The 20,034-nt window shown below is 38.2% G+C and overlaps 1 protein-coding gene across 3 annotated transcripts in view; it reads left to right on the top strand.

Annotated features, from left to right (window-relative positions):
* Positions 1-20,034, top strand: part of LOC115214434 (doublecortin domain-containing protein 1-like) — a 299,436-nt gene that overhangs the window by 193,400 nt on the left and 86,002 nt on the right. For all 3 annotated transcript variants that reach the window (XM_036504819.1, XM_036504818.1, XM_036504820.1), the window contains 4 exons: positions 2,786-2,926; positions 9,516-9,762; positions 12,882-13,062; positions 17,184-17,345. In XM_036504819.1, coding sequence (XP_036360712.1) covers positions 2,786-2,926; positions 9,516-9,762; positions 12,882-13,062; positions 17,184-17,345 — 731 coding nt within the window. The remainder of the gene's footprint in view (positions 1-2,785; positions 2,927-9,515; positions 9,763-12,881; positions 13,063-17,183; positions 17,346-20,034) is intronic.

Below are 20,034 nucleotides of genomic sequence, written 5' to 3'. Positions count from 1 at the left end.
GTGGTATGCGGTGGTGGTGGTGGTGGTGGAGTAGTGGGATGGGGGTGGCGGTAATGATGGTGGTGTGTGGGGGTAGTGAGATGGGGATGACAATAATGATGGTGGGGTGGTGGTAGTGGTGGTGAGATGTGGGTGATGGTCGTTAATGATGGTGGAGTGGAGTGGGGGTGGAGTTTGGTAACGGGGGTGACAGTGGTAATAGTAGTGGAGTGATGGTGGTGGTGGGGTTTGGTAATGGCAATGGTGGTGGAAGTGTGGGATGGGAGGATGAGAGGATGGTGGTGGTTATGGCATGATGGTGGGATGGGGTGACAGTGGTGATGGTGGTGGTGGTTGTGGTAGTGATCATGGTGGTTATATTGGTAGTCATGGTCATAGTAATGGTGGTGTTAGGTTTAGGGTTAGGGTGGCAGTGGTGATGGTGGCAGTGGTGCCGTACTGAGAGTATCGGTGGGGTGTTGTTTATGTTGTTCAACAGGAATGGCTGTCATATTATTTCCTTGTTAAAAGAAGAAAAACAAAAAAAACAAAAAAAGACAGACTAAATGCTAACCATTCAGTCTTTGACTTGTCAAGAAGAATTAGCTTAATGTTTTCATTGTTTTTATGAAGAGTAATGCTTTCGTTTGCTTTATGGAAACACTCTGCTTTCATGTTAGGCAGACAGATATGTGTGTGTGTATGTGCATGTTTGTATGTCAAAATATATATACACAGACCTGAATATTCAACACATACACACATATCTATCTATCTCTCTCTCTCTCTCTCTCTCTCTCTCTCTCTCTATATATATATATATATATATATATATATATATATATATATATATATATATATATATATAGTAGAAATATGTTACGAAAAGAAAATATAAAATACTCGTGGAAATGTAAGGGTAAAATATGAAAAATCAACGAAAATGCATATTGCAAATAGAAAATGGCTATTTATGACAGGTAGTGACAAATATATACATTTAGGTTGACTGAGGTAGTAATACGAGTCATAAAGGTCATTATTATGAGATGATTATAAGATGATAATGAAGTAAGAGAACAAAACGAACCAATGGTTTACGCAAAGGCTATTCATCGTTTTGATATATATATCTATATATATAAAACTGTAGTTGTGTGAGTGTCTGTCCCCTTCGATTTAGATTCCTAACTACTCCCACATTTTGCGGTGCAGTTTAACCAAATTTGGGTATCTTATAGTCGTGATTCATATCGAGCCCGTCTGAGTATTAGCGCGCGTCTACGATGAGTCTACGATTTTAAAAATAATTTAACATCATTTTTTATTCCATTTTAATGCATAATTTTTCGTGTGTCGATGGCGGCGGAGTTGGCGTCCATGGTCACACCTGCACCTGTTTGCTTCTCCCCCTTCTTCCCTCCCTCGTGAAGCTGTAGGGAAGAGAGTGTAAGGAAATCAACGTCGTAAAGCATTGTCAAGGAGACCAGCGTTCTTTTAGAACAACGACTTCATGGCTTGAAGACACCAAAACAGAAATGGCTAAGAAAGCCCGAATTGGCATCTATAAGGGAAGTAACTCTCTAAAAATGCTTATATAGTTATTTCCCTTACAAACCCGAGCAACGCCGGGCGATACTGCTAGTATACACATACATATAAGAGGGATGACCACAAAGTGGATATCCAATATGCTAGATGTAGACCCTATATGGTCTGACCACTGCTTTTAAATTCGTATTAATTAAATTAATATTCAAATTTTTACCCTTATAATTTAAATTTATATATATATATATATATATATATATACACATATATATAATAATAATAATAATGATAATAATAATAATAATAATAATAATGATAATAATAATAATAATAATAATATTATATATATAATATATATATATATGATATTCCTTTTTTTTCTTTTTACTCTTTTTACTTGTTTCAGTCATTTGACTGTGGCCATGCTGAAGCACTGCCTTTAGTGGAGCACATTGAGCCCAGGAATTATTCTTTGTAAGCTTAGTACTTATTCTATTGGTTTCTTTTGCCGAACTGCTAAGTTACGAGGACGTAAACACACCAGCATTGGTTGCCAAGCGATGGTGGGGACACACACACACACACATATATATGACAGGCTTCTTTCAGTTTCCATCTACCAAATCCACTCACAAGGCTTCGGTTGGCTCCTTGTGGCTTATATATAAACAACTTGATTGATCTACGTGGCATCATGATGCGTCTAAACAATTTGAGTTGAACAAACAGGGATACTGACTGGCTCCCGTGCTGGTGACATGTAAAAATCACCATTCAAGCGTGGTCGTTGCCAGCGCCACCTTACTGGTACATGTACTGGTGGCATGTGAAAAACAACATTCAAGTGTGGTCATTGCCAGTGCCACCAGACTGGCTCCTGTGCAGTTGGCATGTAAAAAACACCTTTTGAGCGTGGTCGTTGCCAGTACTGCCTAACTGGCCCTCGTGCCAGTGGCACATAAAAGCATCCACTACACTCTCGGAGTGGTTGGTGTTAGGAAGAGCATCCAGCTGTAGAAAACTTGCCAGATCAGATTGGAGCCTGATGCAGCCTTCTGGCTTGCCAATCCTCAGTCAAACTGCCCAACCTATGCCAGCATGGAAAGCAGACGTTAAACGACAATGATGATGCTTTGGCTGTATTCACTAGCAGACTTCCTAAGGCTGGTGTTATGGAAGGAATTGGTAAATTCTGGGTTTTATGTGCACATAACATTTGGCAAGTTTGTAATTGTTTCTTTCACTTTTCTTTCAGATGATGAAAGCTTTGTCAGACAAAAAAGGGGCCAATACAAATAGCCAGTCAAGGAAGACAAATTCGGATGGCAGCCCTCAGATAGAAAACAGGAACCTCCACTGTGGCTCTTTGACTGTACGAGAACTAGAATTTACAATGGTTGGTGAAAGATCTTTATATAATATGTTCTTGTTTATTTACAGTGTTAACCTTGATCAAGTAAGCTTATGATTAACATTCCAACTATGACCATCCGGTTTTTTTTTTTTTTTGTTATGTGCAGGAAACTCTGAACTAGATTATCCAATGTGGCTTTTTTTTTAAAGATGGTAGAATGGGAGTTGATGAAGATTTGGCTGTTATTTCTAGTATGTCAAATAACCTTGTAGAAGTTTCCTTGTTTGCTTGTTACATAATTAATCTGTTATTATGAGGTGGAGTGGCAGGAAGAGTGAAGCAATAGATTCAATGAAAAACAAACAGAAAAATGGGTTCCAATGCAATAAACAAAATATTTTAATACAGTTCTATATTTAAGAGATGAGGAATTATGTACATTATTTACATTATTATTGAATAATAATAATAACAACAATAATAATAATAATAATAATAATAATAATAATAATAATAATAATAATAATAACAACAACATTGAAAAATACCTTAGGCTCAAAATTTCTCCAAGATACCTGATGAAGGCTGGAGGGTATATAACAAGATGGGGACAAATAGCCGTCTAATGTAAATAATGTAAATATTTTAACAATATTTTTATACAATTTCTAATGGCATTTAATTATCAAAATATAATAGGAATTATTTTTAACATCAAATGGCTATAAAGGTCTATCCCAGGAAAATAGGAGTCAAAGGGGTCCATAGTTTAAAAAATGGTTGGGAGCTATTGCCTTGTTCTAACCACAGACATCCTCTTTAGTGCCAGTGGTCTGATTTGAGTTTATTTAGTCCAGCCTGTAAGGTAGACATAACAACAAAGCTAGTGCCAGCTGCTTCAACTGTTGACACTTGTTTAACACATGCAAGCATGGATTTAGTGTAGAATAATGCTGCTGCTGATTAAGTGTGTGTGTGTGTGTGTCTGTGAGCAGATCTTAGGAGTCATATAAGATGTCATCAACAATGGGGACACCAAATGCTTGATGGTTCTTAGAGTGAAATAGGTTTAAGATGTGGTCTTACTTAGTCATGACTTGACTTCTACCATGTATACACACACACACATACACACACACACACATATATACATACATAAACATATATATATATATATATATATATATACATATATATATATATGCATATATATATGTATATACACATAAATATACATATACATATATATATATATGCATATATATATATATATATATATATATATAAATACACAAATATATATGCATATATGTATGTATATATATATGTATATACACACACACATACATATATATATATATATACGCATAAATATATATATATATATATATATATAATATATATATATATATATATATATATATATATATATATATATATAATATATATGTATATATATATGCACACATAAATATCTATATATATACATATATATATATGTATGTATGTATATATGTATGTATTTATATATACGGTATGTAAATATTGAAATAAACTCGCTATTTAAATATATAAATGTTTAAATACACACACAAACACAATCCTCTTTTTTATAAAGTATCCCCTTATCAGTTTTGATGGCTATTTTGACTCCCAAAGAAATAAACAGGGTTCTCTTGATGGATACCCTTGATTACCAAAATCTCCAGCAATTAACACAATTGTCTTACACCAGCAAATGGCTAAATAAATAAATAACAATAAAATATGCACGTGTTAAAATGTATGTGTGAGTGTATATATATGTATATATGGCAATCCAAAGCTTGAAGGAGTCAGGCTCACTTGAGGAGCCTGCTAAACTTGAAGTAGCACAGAACCAAATCAAACTTCTTCAAAATATATATATATTATATATATATATATATATATAATATATATATATATATATATATATATATATATATATATATATTATATATATATATATATATATATATATATATATATATATATATATATATTATATATATATATGTAGGTCCCGGGTTGATTCGGGGTTAACCACAGTAAATAAGGTACTCAATACATATATTCCTGAAGATTTCTCTTGAATGAAACAGTCCTGTAGAAGCTCCTTCTATATAATAATATATATATATATATATATATAGGCACAGGAGTGGCTGTGTGGTAAGTTATTTGCTTACCAACCACATGATTCCGGGTTCAGTCCCACTGCATGGCACCTTGAGCAAGTGTCTTCTAATATAGCTTCAGGCTGACCAAAGCTTTGTGAGTCGATTTGGTAGATGGAAACTGAAAGAAACCTGTCATATACATATATATATATATATATCTCACCTTGATCACCTTGACCGACCAGTCTGTCAGGCGTCCATTTGACACCGGCGGTCACAGTATGCTGTCCACTCCTCTCTGGATTGCGCCTTTCTCATCCACGTGATCCCAATCGTCCTCCTGAACTCATAACTCCACCGTCGTGGAGGTCTTCCAGGTGGTCTTTTCCACTCACGCGGGTTACACTCGACAACTGCGTGCGTCCACCGATTATATATATATATGTGTGTGTGTCTGTGTTTGTCCCCCACCATCGCTCAACAATGCTGGTGTGTTTACATACCCGTAACTTAGCAGTTCAGCAAAAGAGACTGATAGAATAAGTACTAGGCTTACAAAGAATAGTTGTGGTGAAAGAGAACAGAAGGGCTCGCCACCATCTCCTACCGGAGCCCCGTGGAGCTTTAGGTGTTGCCACTCAATAAACACTCACAATGCCCGGTCTGGGAATCGAAACCATGATCCTACGACCGCGAATCCGCTGCCCCAACCACTAGGCCATTGCGCCTCTACACACACATATATATGCACATATGTAAATGTGTGTGTATATGTATGTTTGTGTGCGTATTTGTGTATACCCACACTCATACACACACACTTACACATATATTACATATATCGATGAGATTAATGTAATCAAAATCGCATATATCTGATCATTTGCTAGTTTAAATATCATCTAGGCATAGCTTTGTCCCTAAAGTAACGCCTACCAAGGGAGATAATTTAAAATTCTAAAGAAGAGTTATATTTCTTCTTTCTTTTTTTTCTATACCTCTCCCCCGTTCTATGGTTACCCTTTGATCAGTAGTATTATTATGCAGTTACTAAATATAACGCCGTATCTCTCGATCGATTTCTCAAATTAATACGTCTTTTTTATTTCCTTTATATATCTGATTTCGGTGGGTTTTTTTTAAATTCCCATATGTTTTTCTTCAAAGGGTTAATTGAAGTGTTTACTATCTTTGTTTAATCCTTGGCCATCTCTGCGCTGTCCTATGATCAGAGATTTTTCAGCCATCATCATACGTGTGTGTCTGTGTGTAAATGCATACGTGTGCATGTATGTATGTATGCACACTAACATATATACACAAACACAAATACATATACCTGTGTGTGGGTATGCTTATATGCACATATATAGATATCTGTTTGTGTGGTGTGTGTATCTTTTATCTTTTACTTGTTTCAGTCATTAGACTGTGGCCATGCTGGGGCATTGTCTCGAAGGATTTTTGGTCGAATGAATCAACCCCAGTACTTTTGTTTTAAGCTTGGTACTTTTTCTATTGATTGCTTTTACTGAACCTCTAAGTTACAAGGGACATAAACACACCAGCACCGGTTGTTAAGTGGTAGTGCGACAGACACAAACACACACACACACACAGATATATACATACATACACACACATGCATATATATATATATATATATAATATTTTCTTCTTTCTCTCCCATTCCTTTTTCGTCTTTTTCCCTCACTTAACTGTTCTTTCTCTCTCTCTCATTCTTCATTCTCTCTCTCCTTTCACCATTCTTCATGGTCTCCTCGCACCATTCCCCTTCTTCTCTCTCTCCTCTGCTCCTCCTCCCCCATTCCCGTCGTCCATCTGCGACGATACTTCCGTCGTAACTGCTATCCTGTCTTTTCTCGCCCGCCTTCTAAGGCTATGGTCGACATTTTTTCTCTCTCGTCGTCCACTATAATCCAGCGTTTGCAATACTTTTTTCGTCTGGCGTTAACAGCCCTTCTTATCTTGTTCTCCTTGTCCTGTCTCTCACTGTTATATATTTATTTTTCCACTGTTTATATATATATTTTTTACTGTTTATATGTTTGTACTGTCGTTACCGTCTTGCTTTTTTTTTTTTTTTTTTTTTTTTTTTTTACCCCTCTGCGAAAAGATCTCAGAATTTTAATTGATTTGCTTTTCGCAGAAGGAGGAAGTTTTCTTCGAAGTATACGTCTCGCTTTTATCCTTCGAAACGTTTAGTAGATGAAACCTTAGCGACTGAAGAAGGGGATTTTTCGTTGTGCTTATTGTCCTGTATCTCTTTTTTTGCTTGTCTTGTTCCTTGGTTTGTGTCTATGTTTTTCGTCTCTCTATGTGTTCGACGTCTTTTTGGTGTCCTGTACACATATATGCGTGTATATGTACATGTAGAGGTAGGTACGTACATATATGTTTATATATATGCATATGTTCTATTTTATTAACATATATATATATATATATATATACATATTAGAGGAAAGCCACTATGTGGACACCCTTACGCTAGAAATAGATCCACTATGGTCTTACCACTAAGAAATTAGTACACATAGTGGTTTCCCTCTAATATGTATATAATACAATTTTACTGAACCTTCACTTCTTTTTATATGCTAGACCACTGATGTGAAATCGATGTTAATTAAATTAATATATCTAATTTCTCACCCTCATTTTAAATTTAAATTTATATATATATATATATATACACACACACACATATTTAGTAAATCCAAAAAAAACAAGAACCAACACAAGAAAAAAACGTGAGGACATGGTACATATATATATGACAGGCTTCCTTCAGTTTTCATCTACCAAATCTACTGACTAGGTTTTAGTTGGCTTGAGGATATAGAAAAAGACATTTGCCCAAGGTATAAATACATATATATATAAATTTGTAGTATAAGATATGGATTCAGAGAACCGTGTGTCTATATGTAGATTGTAAAATGGCCATAATCCTAAACATTGATACATGATTAAATAAATATATATGCACATGCACGTATATTTAACACTGGTATCAGTAAAACAGTTCAAGAGGAACTGATAAGCCAGAGAACTGCTTCAAGGTCAAATGTCTACTTTGGCATGGTTTCTATGGCTGAATACATCTCTTATCACTAACTACTTTACAGATTGTACTGGCTGCTCTTTGCATGGCATCAACATTAACGAGAGTCTCATGTAACATGCAAAACTACGATTCCTTTCAGTTGAGTGGGACCAGAGTGGAGAGGCAGATAGCTTTATGCTAGGAGATGAGAAGTTAATGTATGAGATAATGAGAGGAGGGACCGGAACAGAGCAAGCTTCTTGCTGCAGGGGAGCTACAAGGCTACTTACATTGTAGTAGAGGAGGATGGGCATGACAGGAGTAGAACTGGAAAGAGATAAAACAGTGGTGATGAAGAGACATGGTGGACCCTGAAGGTAAGATGTAAGTAGAAGTGAGTGGGGAGTAGGAGAACAGGGAGCGTGTGGAGGTAGAGGTTGTAAGAGTGAGAGATGGGTAGAGACAGAGAATGGATGAGGGAGTGGATCAGGGAATATAACAAGGGTGGGGATGATAAATAGGGAAGAGTTATAAGAGTAGGTGGCAACTGTAGAAGTTTGGTAGGGTTGAGGGGTGGTTGTAGTGAATGGTGGTTAGGGGATGATGACTGGTTTGTGTGAGTTGAGGAAGAGGTAGGGGAGAGTAGGAGGTGACTGATAGTGCAGAAAATATGAGGGTTGGTGAGCAGCAGAATGTTAATAGAATCTCCAGTAGACAGGAGAAGGATGAAAAAACAATACAGAGATAGAGATGAAGAGGTTGTAAGTGTGTATGGGAGAGTGAAAAATTGTTAGAGATGGAGAACGGGTGAGGTGTGAATATAGTATAACAAAGAGAGACGGTGTGTAGGTGAGAGTATTTTTACAGCTGTAGAAATTGGGTGGAGTTGGTGGGTAGATGGAGTGAATGATGGATAAGTGGGAGGGACCAGTGATAGATATGAGATTGGATGATAGGTGGGGAGAGTAGGAGGTGACAGATAGTGCAGAAAAAAATGAGGGTCGGTGAGCAGCAGAATGTTAATAATGATCCAGTAGACAGGAGAAGGATGAGAGAACAATACAGAAAGGGTGGTTGTGAAGAGGTTGTGTGTATGGGAGAGTGAAATATGGTTAGTGATGGAGAACGGGTGAGGAGTGAATATTACTAAGAATGATGATATGTAGAGAAGAATAGGTGACAACTGTAGAATTTGAGTGGAGTTAAGGGATGGGTGGAGTGAATGTCAGATAAGTGGGAGGGACCAGTGATAGAGATATGAGTTTGGATGATAGGTGGGGAGAGTAGGAAATGACTGACCATGCAGAAGTGGTCTGACCACTGCATGACATGTCTCATTGTTTGTTCCTTCACTGTGTATTGAGACCTTTGAATGATGCTCTTGCCAAGATTTCTCTTTTATATTATCTTATCTCTTTAGTTCCTCGATTCCTGTACGACCTCATTGAGTCTACCTTCAGCTGCCAGACGTCTCTTCAGTGTCACCGGTAAAGAACTCTTTAGTTTGCAAGAACTCAAGAGGGACCAAGTTGTATATATAAGCTGTCATGAAATGTGGTTGAACCCCAAAGTTACCAAATCAGAGCAAAAGAGACGAGTTTTATTGACCAACTTATCTTCAGACTTGACAAAGATTCGCAAATATTGCAGCCTCAGGGATCCAATCAGTAAGTTGTGGTTCTTTATTCTTAGAATGTCTGGTTTTGTTATTGTTGAAGTAGTTGTTGTAATATCAGTGGAGGCGCAATGGCCCAGTGGTTAGGGCAGCGGATTTGCAGTCATAGGATCACAGTTTCGATTCCCAGACCAGGCATTGTGAATGTTTATTGAGCAAAAACATCTAAAGCTCCACAAAGCTCTGGCAAGGGGATGTGGGGAACCCTGCTGTACTCTTTTACCACAACTTTCTCTCACTCCTGTTTCTGTTGTACCTGTATTTCAAAGGGGCCAGCCTTGTCACACTCTGTGCCACGCTAAATCTCTCCCGAGGACTACGTTAAGAGTACACTTGTTTGTGGAGTGCTCAGCCACTTGCACGTTAATTTCACGAGCAGGCTGTTCCGTTGATTGGATCAACTGGAACCCTCGTCTTCGTAACTGGCGGAGTGCCATGAATATCAGTACATCGTAACCATCATCATCATCATCATCATCATCATAGACATTATTAGCATTACCATCATTATTATATACGCTATCCTCTTCCTCCTTCTCATCATCATTGTTGTCATCATCAACATCATTATGACCTTCATTATCATGTGTATATCATCATTATCACCATCATTATTATCATTATCATCATCATCATTAGCATTGCTAGAATCTTGCCACCACCACTACCACCACCAACAGTAACAACAACAACTAATTAGTGAGTCTTTATGAGTTCAATTGTCCAGCTGAAAATAGCAGTGAAATTTTTTCATATTACACACTAATATCTTAAAAGAAGAAGGCCACATTTGACAATGTGGTTCTTGCAATACAAGAAGAGAAAGTAATCAGGGCCGGAACACCTTTGACTGGGAATCTGCTTGATTTAGGGCACACCTGACTAGGAGTCTGCTTCATTTAGGGCACATCTGACTAGGAGTCTGCTTAATTTAGGGCACACCCGATTAAGGGTCTGCTTGATTTAGGGCACACCTGATTAGGGGGTCTGCTTGATTTAGGGCATACCTGATTAGGTGTCTGCTTGATTTAGGGCACACCTGATTAGGTGTCTGCTTGATTTAGGGCACACCTGACTAGGAATCTGCTTGGTTTAGAGTACACCTGACTAGGCGTCTGCTTGATTTAGGGCACACCTGACTAGGAATCTGCTTGATTTAGGGCACACCTGATTAAGAGTCTGCTTGATTTAGAGCACACCTGATTAGGGAGTCTGCTTGATTTAGGGCACACCTGATTAGGGGTTTGCTTGATTTAGGGCTAAACAACAACAACAGATACACTATTGTCTTTTATTTTTTGTTTGTGGCCATGCTGGAGTACCACCATGGAATATTTCACTTGAACAAATCAATCCCAGTTCTTATATTTATTGAAGTGTGGTACTTATTCTATCAGTCTTTTTTGCCAAATTTGCTAAGTTATGGGATGTAAACAAACCAACACTGGTTGCTAAATGATGGTGGAGGACAAACACACACTGACACACACATACTGGCAGTCTATCAGTTATGATGATAGAGGGTTCCAGTCAATAGCTAGAGTGTGTGCCACCTGGGGAGGCCCTTCCATTTGCTGCCCCTGGACCCCACAAAAAACACATTGCCTACAGCAATAGCCTACAACAAGATGAAAAGTGCTGCCTGCTGCCTGGGGCAGACCACCTCTACTGCCCCCCCCCCCCCCAGCTATGGTAGTGGTTCCAGTTGATCCGATCACCAGAATAGTTTACGCCTAAAATTATGTGCAAGTGGCTGAGCAATCCACAGACATGCTTACCCTTAATGAAGTTCTCAGGGAGATTCAATATGACAAAATGTGACAAAATTGGTCCTTTGATTTACAGGTACAACCCAGTTTTGCCAGCTGAATGGACTAAAGCAACATGAAATGAAACATCTTGCTGAAGGACACAATGTGATTCTGGTTATCAAACCATTCACCTTACAATTGGGAACCAAATACTTGCACCACTGACCCACATACCTTCACCTTCATGATGGACTCTCCCATCGGAGATGACATATGAGTGGGACTCTCCTATCTAAAATGACGTATAAGTGGGACTCTCCCATCAACGATGACATATAAACGGGACTCTCCCATTGAACATGACATATGAGTTGGACTCTCCCATCGAAGATGATGTATGAGTGGGAATCTCCCATTGAAGATGACGTATGAGCAGGACTCACCCATTGGAGATGACGCATGAGTGGGACTCTCCTTTTGAAGATGATGCATGAGTGGGACTTTTCCATTAAAGATAACGTATGAGTGGGATTCTCCCATCGAAGATAGCATGAGAGGGACTCTCCCATCAAAGATGACGTATGAGTGGGACTCTCCAATCGAAGATGACGTATGAATCAGACTCTCCCATTGAAGATGATGTATGAACATTCAGCTTTTTGCTGAATGATCTGGTTATAGTGATCAAATGTTTGTGACACACATTAGCTCATTCTCTCCATCAAATCAATGTTGTCTGAAAAGGTGCACTGTGTGCTATATGTCAGGTGTCAAAGTGATTGCAGAACAACGTGAGGTGAAGGGTTTTGCTCAAGAACACAATGCACTGCCCAGTCTAGGAATTGAAACCACAATCTTACAATCCTGAGTGCAACATCCTAAGCACTAAGCCATGTGCCCTCATTAACCTACATGCATCATCATCATCATCATTTAACGTCCGTTGTCCATGCTGGCATGGGTTAGATGGTTTGACTGAGGGCTGGCAAGCCAGGAGGCCACTCCAAGTTCCAATCTGTTCTGGCAAGGTTTCTACAGTTGGATGCCCTTCCTAATGCCAACCACTCCAAGAGTGCAGTGGGTGCTTTTTACATGCCACCAGCACGAGGGACAATCAGGCGGTACTGGCATCGACCACGCTTGAATGGTGCTTTTTACATGCCACCGGTATGGGAACCAGTCAGGCGGTACTGGCAATGACCACACTTGAATGGTGCTTTTTCACCGGTACGGGAGCCAGTCAGGCGGTACTGGCAATGACTGCGCTCGGTACAATAAGCATATCTTTTACTCTAAATTTCTTTCACAATTACCATTTACTTACCACAGTTATTATTTACCAATTATCCTATATTTTCAGATTATGTGTTAACAGTAAATGGAAGTCTGGCAACAAATTCCACCATAATTGTTGCTCCGTTGGTCGTTCTCTCCAGTGAAATTTCAGAAGAAAATGTCTTACGAGTGTCCCAAACTGTGGATGATGCTGGAATGTCTGGAGAAGTTGATAAAGAATATGACCAAACTGATGTCAAAACACAGTAAGAAGATATTTAAATCTGTCTTCCTTTTGCAGCAATTCACAAAACCCTTGGTCGTTTGGGGGAAGCAGGGAAGGGTTCAGTTTCCTACTAGGGGATGAGGAGATTTCTATGAGAGTGGAGGTGGAGCAGGTTCTTGCAGAAGGATCTCCATGGTTACTCATAGCTAGTAGGTGTGTTTGTGTGTATGTGTTTATGCATTTGTGTGTGTGTGTGTGTGTCCTTTTATACATCTGTGTGGGTATGTGCATATGTATGTGTTTGTGTTTATGCATTTGTGTGGGTATGTGTGTGTGTGTTTATGCATGTGTGTGCATGCATGTCTGTGCACCTGTGTGTGTGTGTGTATGTTGACTTTAATAATCTTCATGTGAGACATTTACAATGAACAGCAAAGCTTTAATACCTCTCTCACTATTAAGATATGCATAGAGGTGGTCTATTTAAATTATACAATAAACCCTATGCAGCCATGTGATAAGATGTTTGCTTCCCAACCACTTGGTTTCAGACTCTGTCCTAATGCATGGCACATTGAGTAAGTGTCTTCTACTATAGCCGTAGGCCAACCAAAATCTTGTGAGTGGATTTAGTAGATGAAAACTGAAAGAAGCCCATATTATATATATATATATATATATTTCGTTTTGGGATTTGGTTTGCAAGATTCTTCATGTGAGTTCGTGTGTTGAAGCATATTCTGTTGTGTCTGGGGAGAGTCATTTTCTTTTTGTGCATTATAATTGAACACACTCACCGGTAAAATTTCCACTCATTTCTTATTTTTATTTTCCTAAAATTTTGTTGTGTCTTGCAACCTTTTCAATAGTTTTGAGTCAAAACCATTGAAAAGGTTGCAAGACACAACAAAATTTTAGGAAAATAAAAATAAGAAATGAGTGGAAATTTTACCGGTGAGTGTGTTCAATTATAATGCACAAAAAGAAAATGACTCTCCCCAGACACAACAGAATATGCTTCAACACACGAACTCACATGAAGAATCTTGCAAACCAAATCCTAAAATGAATATATATGTATATATATATATATATATATATATATATATATAATATGGGCTTCTTTCACTTTCCATCTACTAAATCTACTCACAAGGTTTTGGTTTGCCTAAAGCTATAGTAGAAGACACTTACTCAATGTGCCATGCATTGGGACAGAGTCTGAAACCATGTGGTTGGGAAGCAAACATCTTATATATATTATATATCATCATCATCATCATCATTTAACGTCCGCTTTCATGCTAGCATGGGTTGGACGATTTGACTGAGGACAGGCGAACCAGATGGCTGCACCAGGGTCCAATCTGATGTGGCAGAGTTTCTACAGCTGGATGCCCTTCCTAATGCCAACCACTCTGAAAGTGTAGTGGGTGCTTTTACATGCCACCCTATATATATATATATATATATATATAATATATATATATATATATAATATGGGCTTCTTTCACTTTCCATCTACTAAATCTACTCACAAGGTTTTGGTTTGCCTAAAGCTATAGTAGAAGACACTTACTCAATGTGCCATGCATTGGGACAGAGTCTGAAACCATGTGGTTGGGAAGCAAACATCTTATATATATTATATATCATCATCATCATCATCATTTAACGTCCGCTTTCATGCTAGCATGGGTTGGACGATTTGACTGAGGACAGGCGAACCAGATGGCTGCACCAGGGTCCAATCTGATGTGGCAGAGTTTCTACAGCTGGATGCCCTTCCTAATGCCAACCACTCTGAAAGTGTAGTGGGTGCTTTTACATGCCACCATATATATATATATATATATATATATATATATATATATATATATACAACATCTGATCAATAAGTATCTGGACTGTTGCCATAGTAACAAAGTTAAAGCACGCTGAGTGAAGCCGCTTGGCAAAGATTGACCTTGAACTCTGCTGTACATGCGCATTAAGTTTTAACGTCCTAGCTTACTTCTGCTGTTTACAGCAGTGCTTGGAAGGAAGATGTGTAGTGTGTGGTCATCGTATTGAATGTAACAGAGAAAGTTATCATGGCAATACCTGCTCAGAGACTGCCCCAAAGTTTCAGAAAATGTAAAGAAGGGAGTGTATGAGCCACACACAAGAGTACCAGTGGTTCTTGCTGTGTGAAGAAATAATATATATTAAGAAAAAAAAAATTTTATTGAAAAAATAATTTTGTTATAATACATAGTTGAAAAAAATAATTGTGTGTGTAGAAGAAAAAGAAATCTCAAAGGAGGGAGACGTTGTGACGGACACCCCTAAGTGAGAAGTGGGCTGTTCCACTACTGATAAATAGTGGACAAATACAGCAAGCAGTTACGCAGACGACAAAATATGTCATCATAATGTGGGACATATCACAAGGTCTACTTCACCTTTTGGGGTATATGAAATAAGTACCAGTTGAACATTGGAGGTTACCTTCTACTCCAAAATTGCTGGCCTTGTGCCAAAATTTGGAACCAATGTAATCAAATGCTCCCACATGCATAAGCACCTGAATGTGTGACCTTGGGCCTATCTAAGATCAGTACTATGTTCTCCTCATCAGAACACATAAGATTTAATCCTAAAATCAAATTCTCTGCAGCTACATCAATGATTAATTAGTGATGCATGTAAATTTCTTCATCAATCATATAGAATTCTGTATCTTTTCATTATTGATCAAGTAGATTTAATTAAACTCTATTGATTTACAAGTTCTGATTATCAGTTGAATCGGGTTAATTCTTCCTATTGAATGTCTTTAGAATGGTAAATCGTCATATGCTTGGTGATCAGTGAGAATCAAAATGAAGACTGGTATATTTATTCTTAATATATGCTAGCAGACTTGAACATGAGTGTGCTAATCACTAGGAAGTTGTGTCACAGGAGAACAACTTCTTGGAGACAAGTGTGTGTTCATAACACACTCACTCCATCAGCATAAAGAGAATTTCAGTTCTATATTGAAGAGATGAGGAATTATGTACATTATTTATATTATTTACATTTGACAGATATTTGTCCTCATCTTGTTTGTTGTTAACACAACATTTCAGCTGATATACCCTCCAGCCTTCATCAGGTGTCTTGGGGATATTTCGAACATGGGTTCTCATTCCTAAGGTATTTTTCGATGTCATTATTATTATTATTATTATTATTATTATTATTATTATTATTATTATTATTGTTATTATCATTATCATTATCATTATCATTATCATTATTATTATTATTATTGTTATTATTCAGGTCACTGCTTGGAATCGAACTCGGAATATTGGGGGTTAGTAGCTCGCGCTCTTAACCACTATGCCATATGCCCGTGGGCATACCTTAGGAATGAGAACCCATGTTTGAAATTTCCCCAACACAACTGATGAAGGCTGGAGGATATATCAGCCGAAATGTTGTGTTAACAACAAACAAGATGAGGACAAATATCCGTCAAATATAAATAAGGAGAATTTGTTCTCCTGGGGCAAAACACAACAGTAATTAGCATATCTGCATTCAAATCTGCTAGGATGTCATCATCATCATCATCATCATCATCATCATCATCATCATCATCATCATCATTTAGCATCTGTCTTCCATGCTGGCATAATTTGGATGCTTTAATAGGAGCCGGCAAGCCAGTGGACTGCACCGAGCTCCATTGTCTGCTTTGGCCTGGTTTTCACAGCTGGATGCCCTTTTTAATGCCGGCCACTTTACAGAGTGGACTGGTCCTTAGGCATCCAGAATCGCTTCTCTGCACCTTAGATTTTATCATATTTTCTAAACTAGAAATCTCATTTGTTAACTAAGAAGGGTCACCCACTAAAATTTTTTTCAATTGAAACCAGAACTTCTAAGACCCATTCATGACACCCCACCTCTACACACTCCTTTGCACTTGTGTAGATATGTGGCCTTAAATATATATATTGTTTCCGGTATAAATTAATGTTACTAAGAAATATTACCGGTCCCTGGCACATTAGGAAAAAAACTGCCAGTATGCCACATCAGATAGTTTGAGAAGAACTGTCTTACATGACATCACAAGAACACATCATAAAAATCATTTTGAATCATCTCCTGTTGTTCTTTCAGTAAATCCTGCCATGATATTTCTCACATGTATTCCGATATTTACATGAATAAACTGAAATGGCCGTGGGAATGTCTTGTCAATGTAGAAAACTGTACAAACGACGAAGAAGAACAAAATGTTGAAGAAGACCCTGCGTCAGAGAAGCACAATCTGAAAAACAAGTAAGTCTACCCCACACACTCCTTTGCATGGGTATAGATATGTGGCCTTAAAATTAAAAATGAAATGAAACCATCATTATCATCCTCCTCATCATCATCATCATTTAACATCCACTTTTGCATGCTTGCATGGGTCAGGTGGAATTTATTGAGGCAAGTTTTCTACTCACCACTTTTTAATTTATGTCACAGTTTTTATATTTTCTACCTTTTACTTGTGTCTATCAGGGCACTCCATTGGTTATGATGATGAGGGTTCCAGTTGATCCAATCAACAGAACAGCCTGTTCGTAAAATTAAAATGAAAGTGGCTGAGCACTCCACAGACATGTGTACCCTTAACGTAATTCTTGGGGATATTCAGTGTGATACAGAGTGTGACAGGGCTGATACAGAGTGTGACAGGTACAACAGAAACAGGAAGAAAGAGTGAGAGAAAGTTGTGGTGAAAGAGCACAGCAGGGTTTGCCACCACCCCTGCTGGAGCCCCATGGAGCTTTAGATATTTGACTGAAGGATGGCAAGCCAGAAGGCTGCACCAGGCTCCAACCTGATCTGGCAGAGTTTCTACAGTTTGATGCCCTTCCTAACATCAACCACTCCGAGAGTGTAGTGGGTGCTTTTACATGCCACTGGCATGAGTGCCAGTCAGTTGGTACTGTCATCAACCACACTTGAATAGTGCTTTTTATGTGCCATTGGCATGGGAGCTAGTCAGGTGGCACTGACAACGACCACACTCAAATGGTGCTTTTTACATGCCACCAGAATTGGAGCCAGTCAGCCAGCACTGGCATCAACCACACTTGAATGTTGCTTTTTACATTCCACCAGTACGGGAGCCAGTCAAGCGACACTGGCAATGATCACACTTGAATGGTGCTTTTTACGTGCCACCGGCACGTGTGCCAATCAAGTGGTACAGTCATCGGCCATGACAATGACTTCACTTGACACAACAGGTCTTTTCAAGCACAGTTATTCCCATTGATTGAAGGATACTCTTAAATGGACCTGTTATGCTGCTCTGGCATAGGCCATAGTTACAGTCTCACATGGCTTGCTGGCTCTTCTCAAGCACAGCATATCTTCAAAGGTCTCGGTCACATAATAGTAAGTTCAATGGCCTTCCTTGACTCCTACATACAACAATTGCCTACTCTCATTACAACCCAAATAAATTTTTATGTTTGTTCTAATATAAACATCTGATATATTTTCTCAATGCCTCACAGATGCAACTGTCTCATTGACTTTCCCCATTCTGTATTTATTTGGTAACACACGAGAATTGGTAACACTTCACTCAAGTTACATTCTTACATAGTTACATTCGAACACAGAAACAACTCCTGTACATGTCTTTCGGTTGTTAGACTGTGGCCATGCTGGGGCACAGCCTTGAAGAATTTTGGTCAAAGGAATCGACCCCAGTACCCATTCTACTTATTCTATTGGTTTCTCTTGCTAAACCACTGAGTTACAAGGATGTAAACAAACCAACACTGGTTATCATGCGGTGGTTGGGGACAAACACAATGACACATAGATGCACATGCATGCACACACACACACACACACTATGGGCTTCTTTCAGTTTCCATTTACCAAATCTACACAGAAGGCTTTGGTTGGCCTGAGACTATAGTAGAAAACATTTTCCCAAAAAGCCACACAGTGGAACTGAACCTGGAACCAGGTAACTGGGAAGCAAACTTCTTACCACGCAACCATGCCTCTTATATTTTCAAGTAAATTTCATCATATGAGTGAAGTGGAACATTTTCAATTAAGATTAAAAACCTTATCACAGATTCACATCTGCAATATGTGATAACCATTCCATAGTTTTGATTAAATGTGTCAAAAAAATCACACAGATATAAAATGATTCTGTAAGTTAGAGAGCTGAGAAGGTAGGAATTTTCATGTCAGAATAATAGATTTCAGTTTGTCATTGTTTCGTTATTCTTGTTGCAATATTTTTTGTTTTTATTGTGCATAGGTTCTGAATTCATTCCCCACTTGGGTCAGTTTTGATTTTTGTCCCTCTGGGGTAGATAAAATAAAGTACCAATACTGGAGGTAATGGTATCAACTAGCACCCTCTTTTGAAAATTGCTGGTTTTGTGCCTAAATCATCATTGTTGTCATCATCATCATCATTATTATCATTATTATTATTATTGAGGTAGTGAGCTGGCAGAAAGATTAGCATGCCGGGTGCAATGCTTAGCGGTATTTCGTCTGCCACTACGTTCAGAGTTCAAATTCCGCCAAGGTCAACTTTGCCTTTCATCCTTTCGGGATCGATTAAATAAGTACCTGTTATGCACTGGAGTCGATATAATCGACTTAATCCATTTCTCTGTCCTTGTTTGTCCTCTCTGTGTTTAGCCCCTTGTGAGTAGTAAAGAAAAAGGTATTTCGTCTGCCTTTAGGTTCTGAGTTCAAATTCCACTGAGGCTGGCTTTGCCTTTCATCCTTTCGGGGTTGATAAGTTAAGTACCAGTTGCATACTGTGGTTGATCTAATCGACTGGTCTCCTCACCAAAAATTTCAGGTCTTGTGCCTAGAGTAGAAAAGATTGTTATTGTTATTACTATTATTATTGTTGAGTGAGAGAGAGCAGTGCAGGCCATCAAAGTGACACTGAGGTACAATTATACGAAGCCCAATATACCCATCA

Source organism: Octopus sinensis, linkage group LG7 (genome assembly GCF_006345805.1).
Source record: "Octopus sinensis linkage group LG7, ASM634580v1, whole genome shotgun sequence".
Lineage (NCBI taxonomy): Eukaryota > Metazoa > Mollusca > Cephalopoda > Octopoda > Octopodidae > Octopus > Octopus sinensis.
This window is presented reverse-complemented; position numbering and strand designations above follow the sequence as displayed.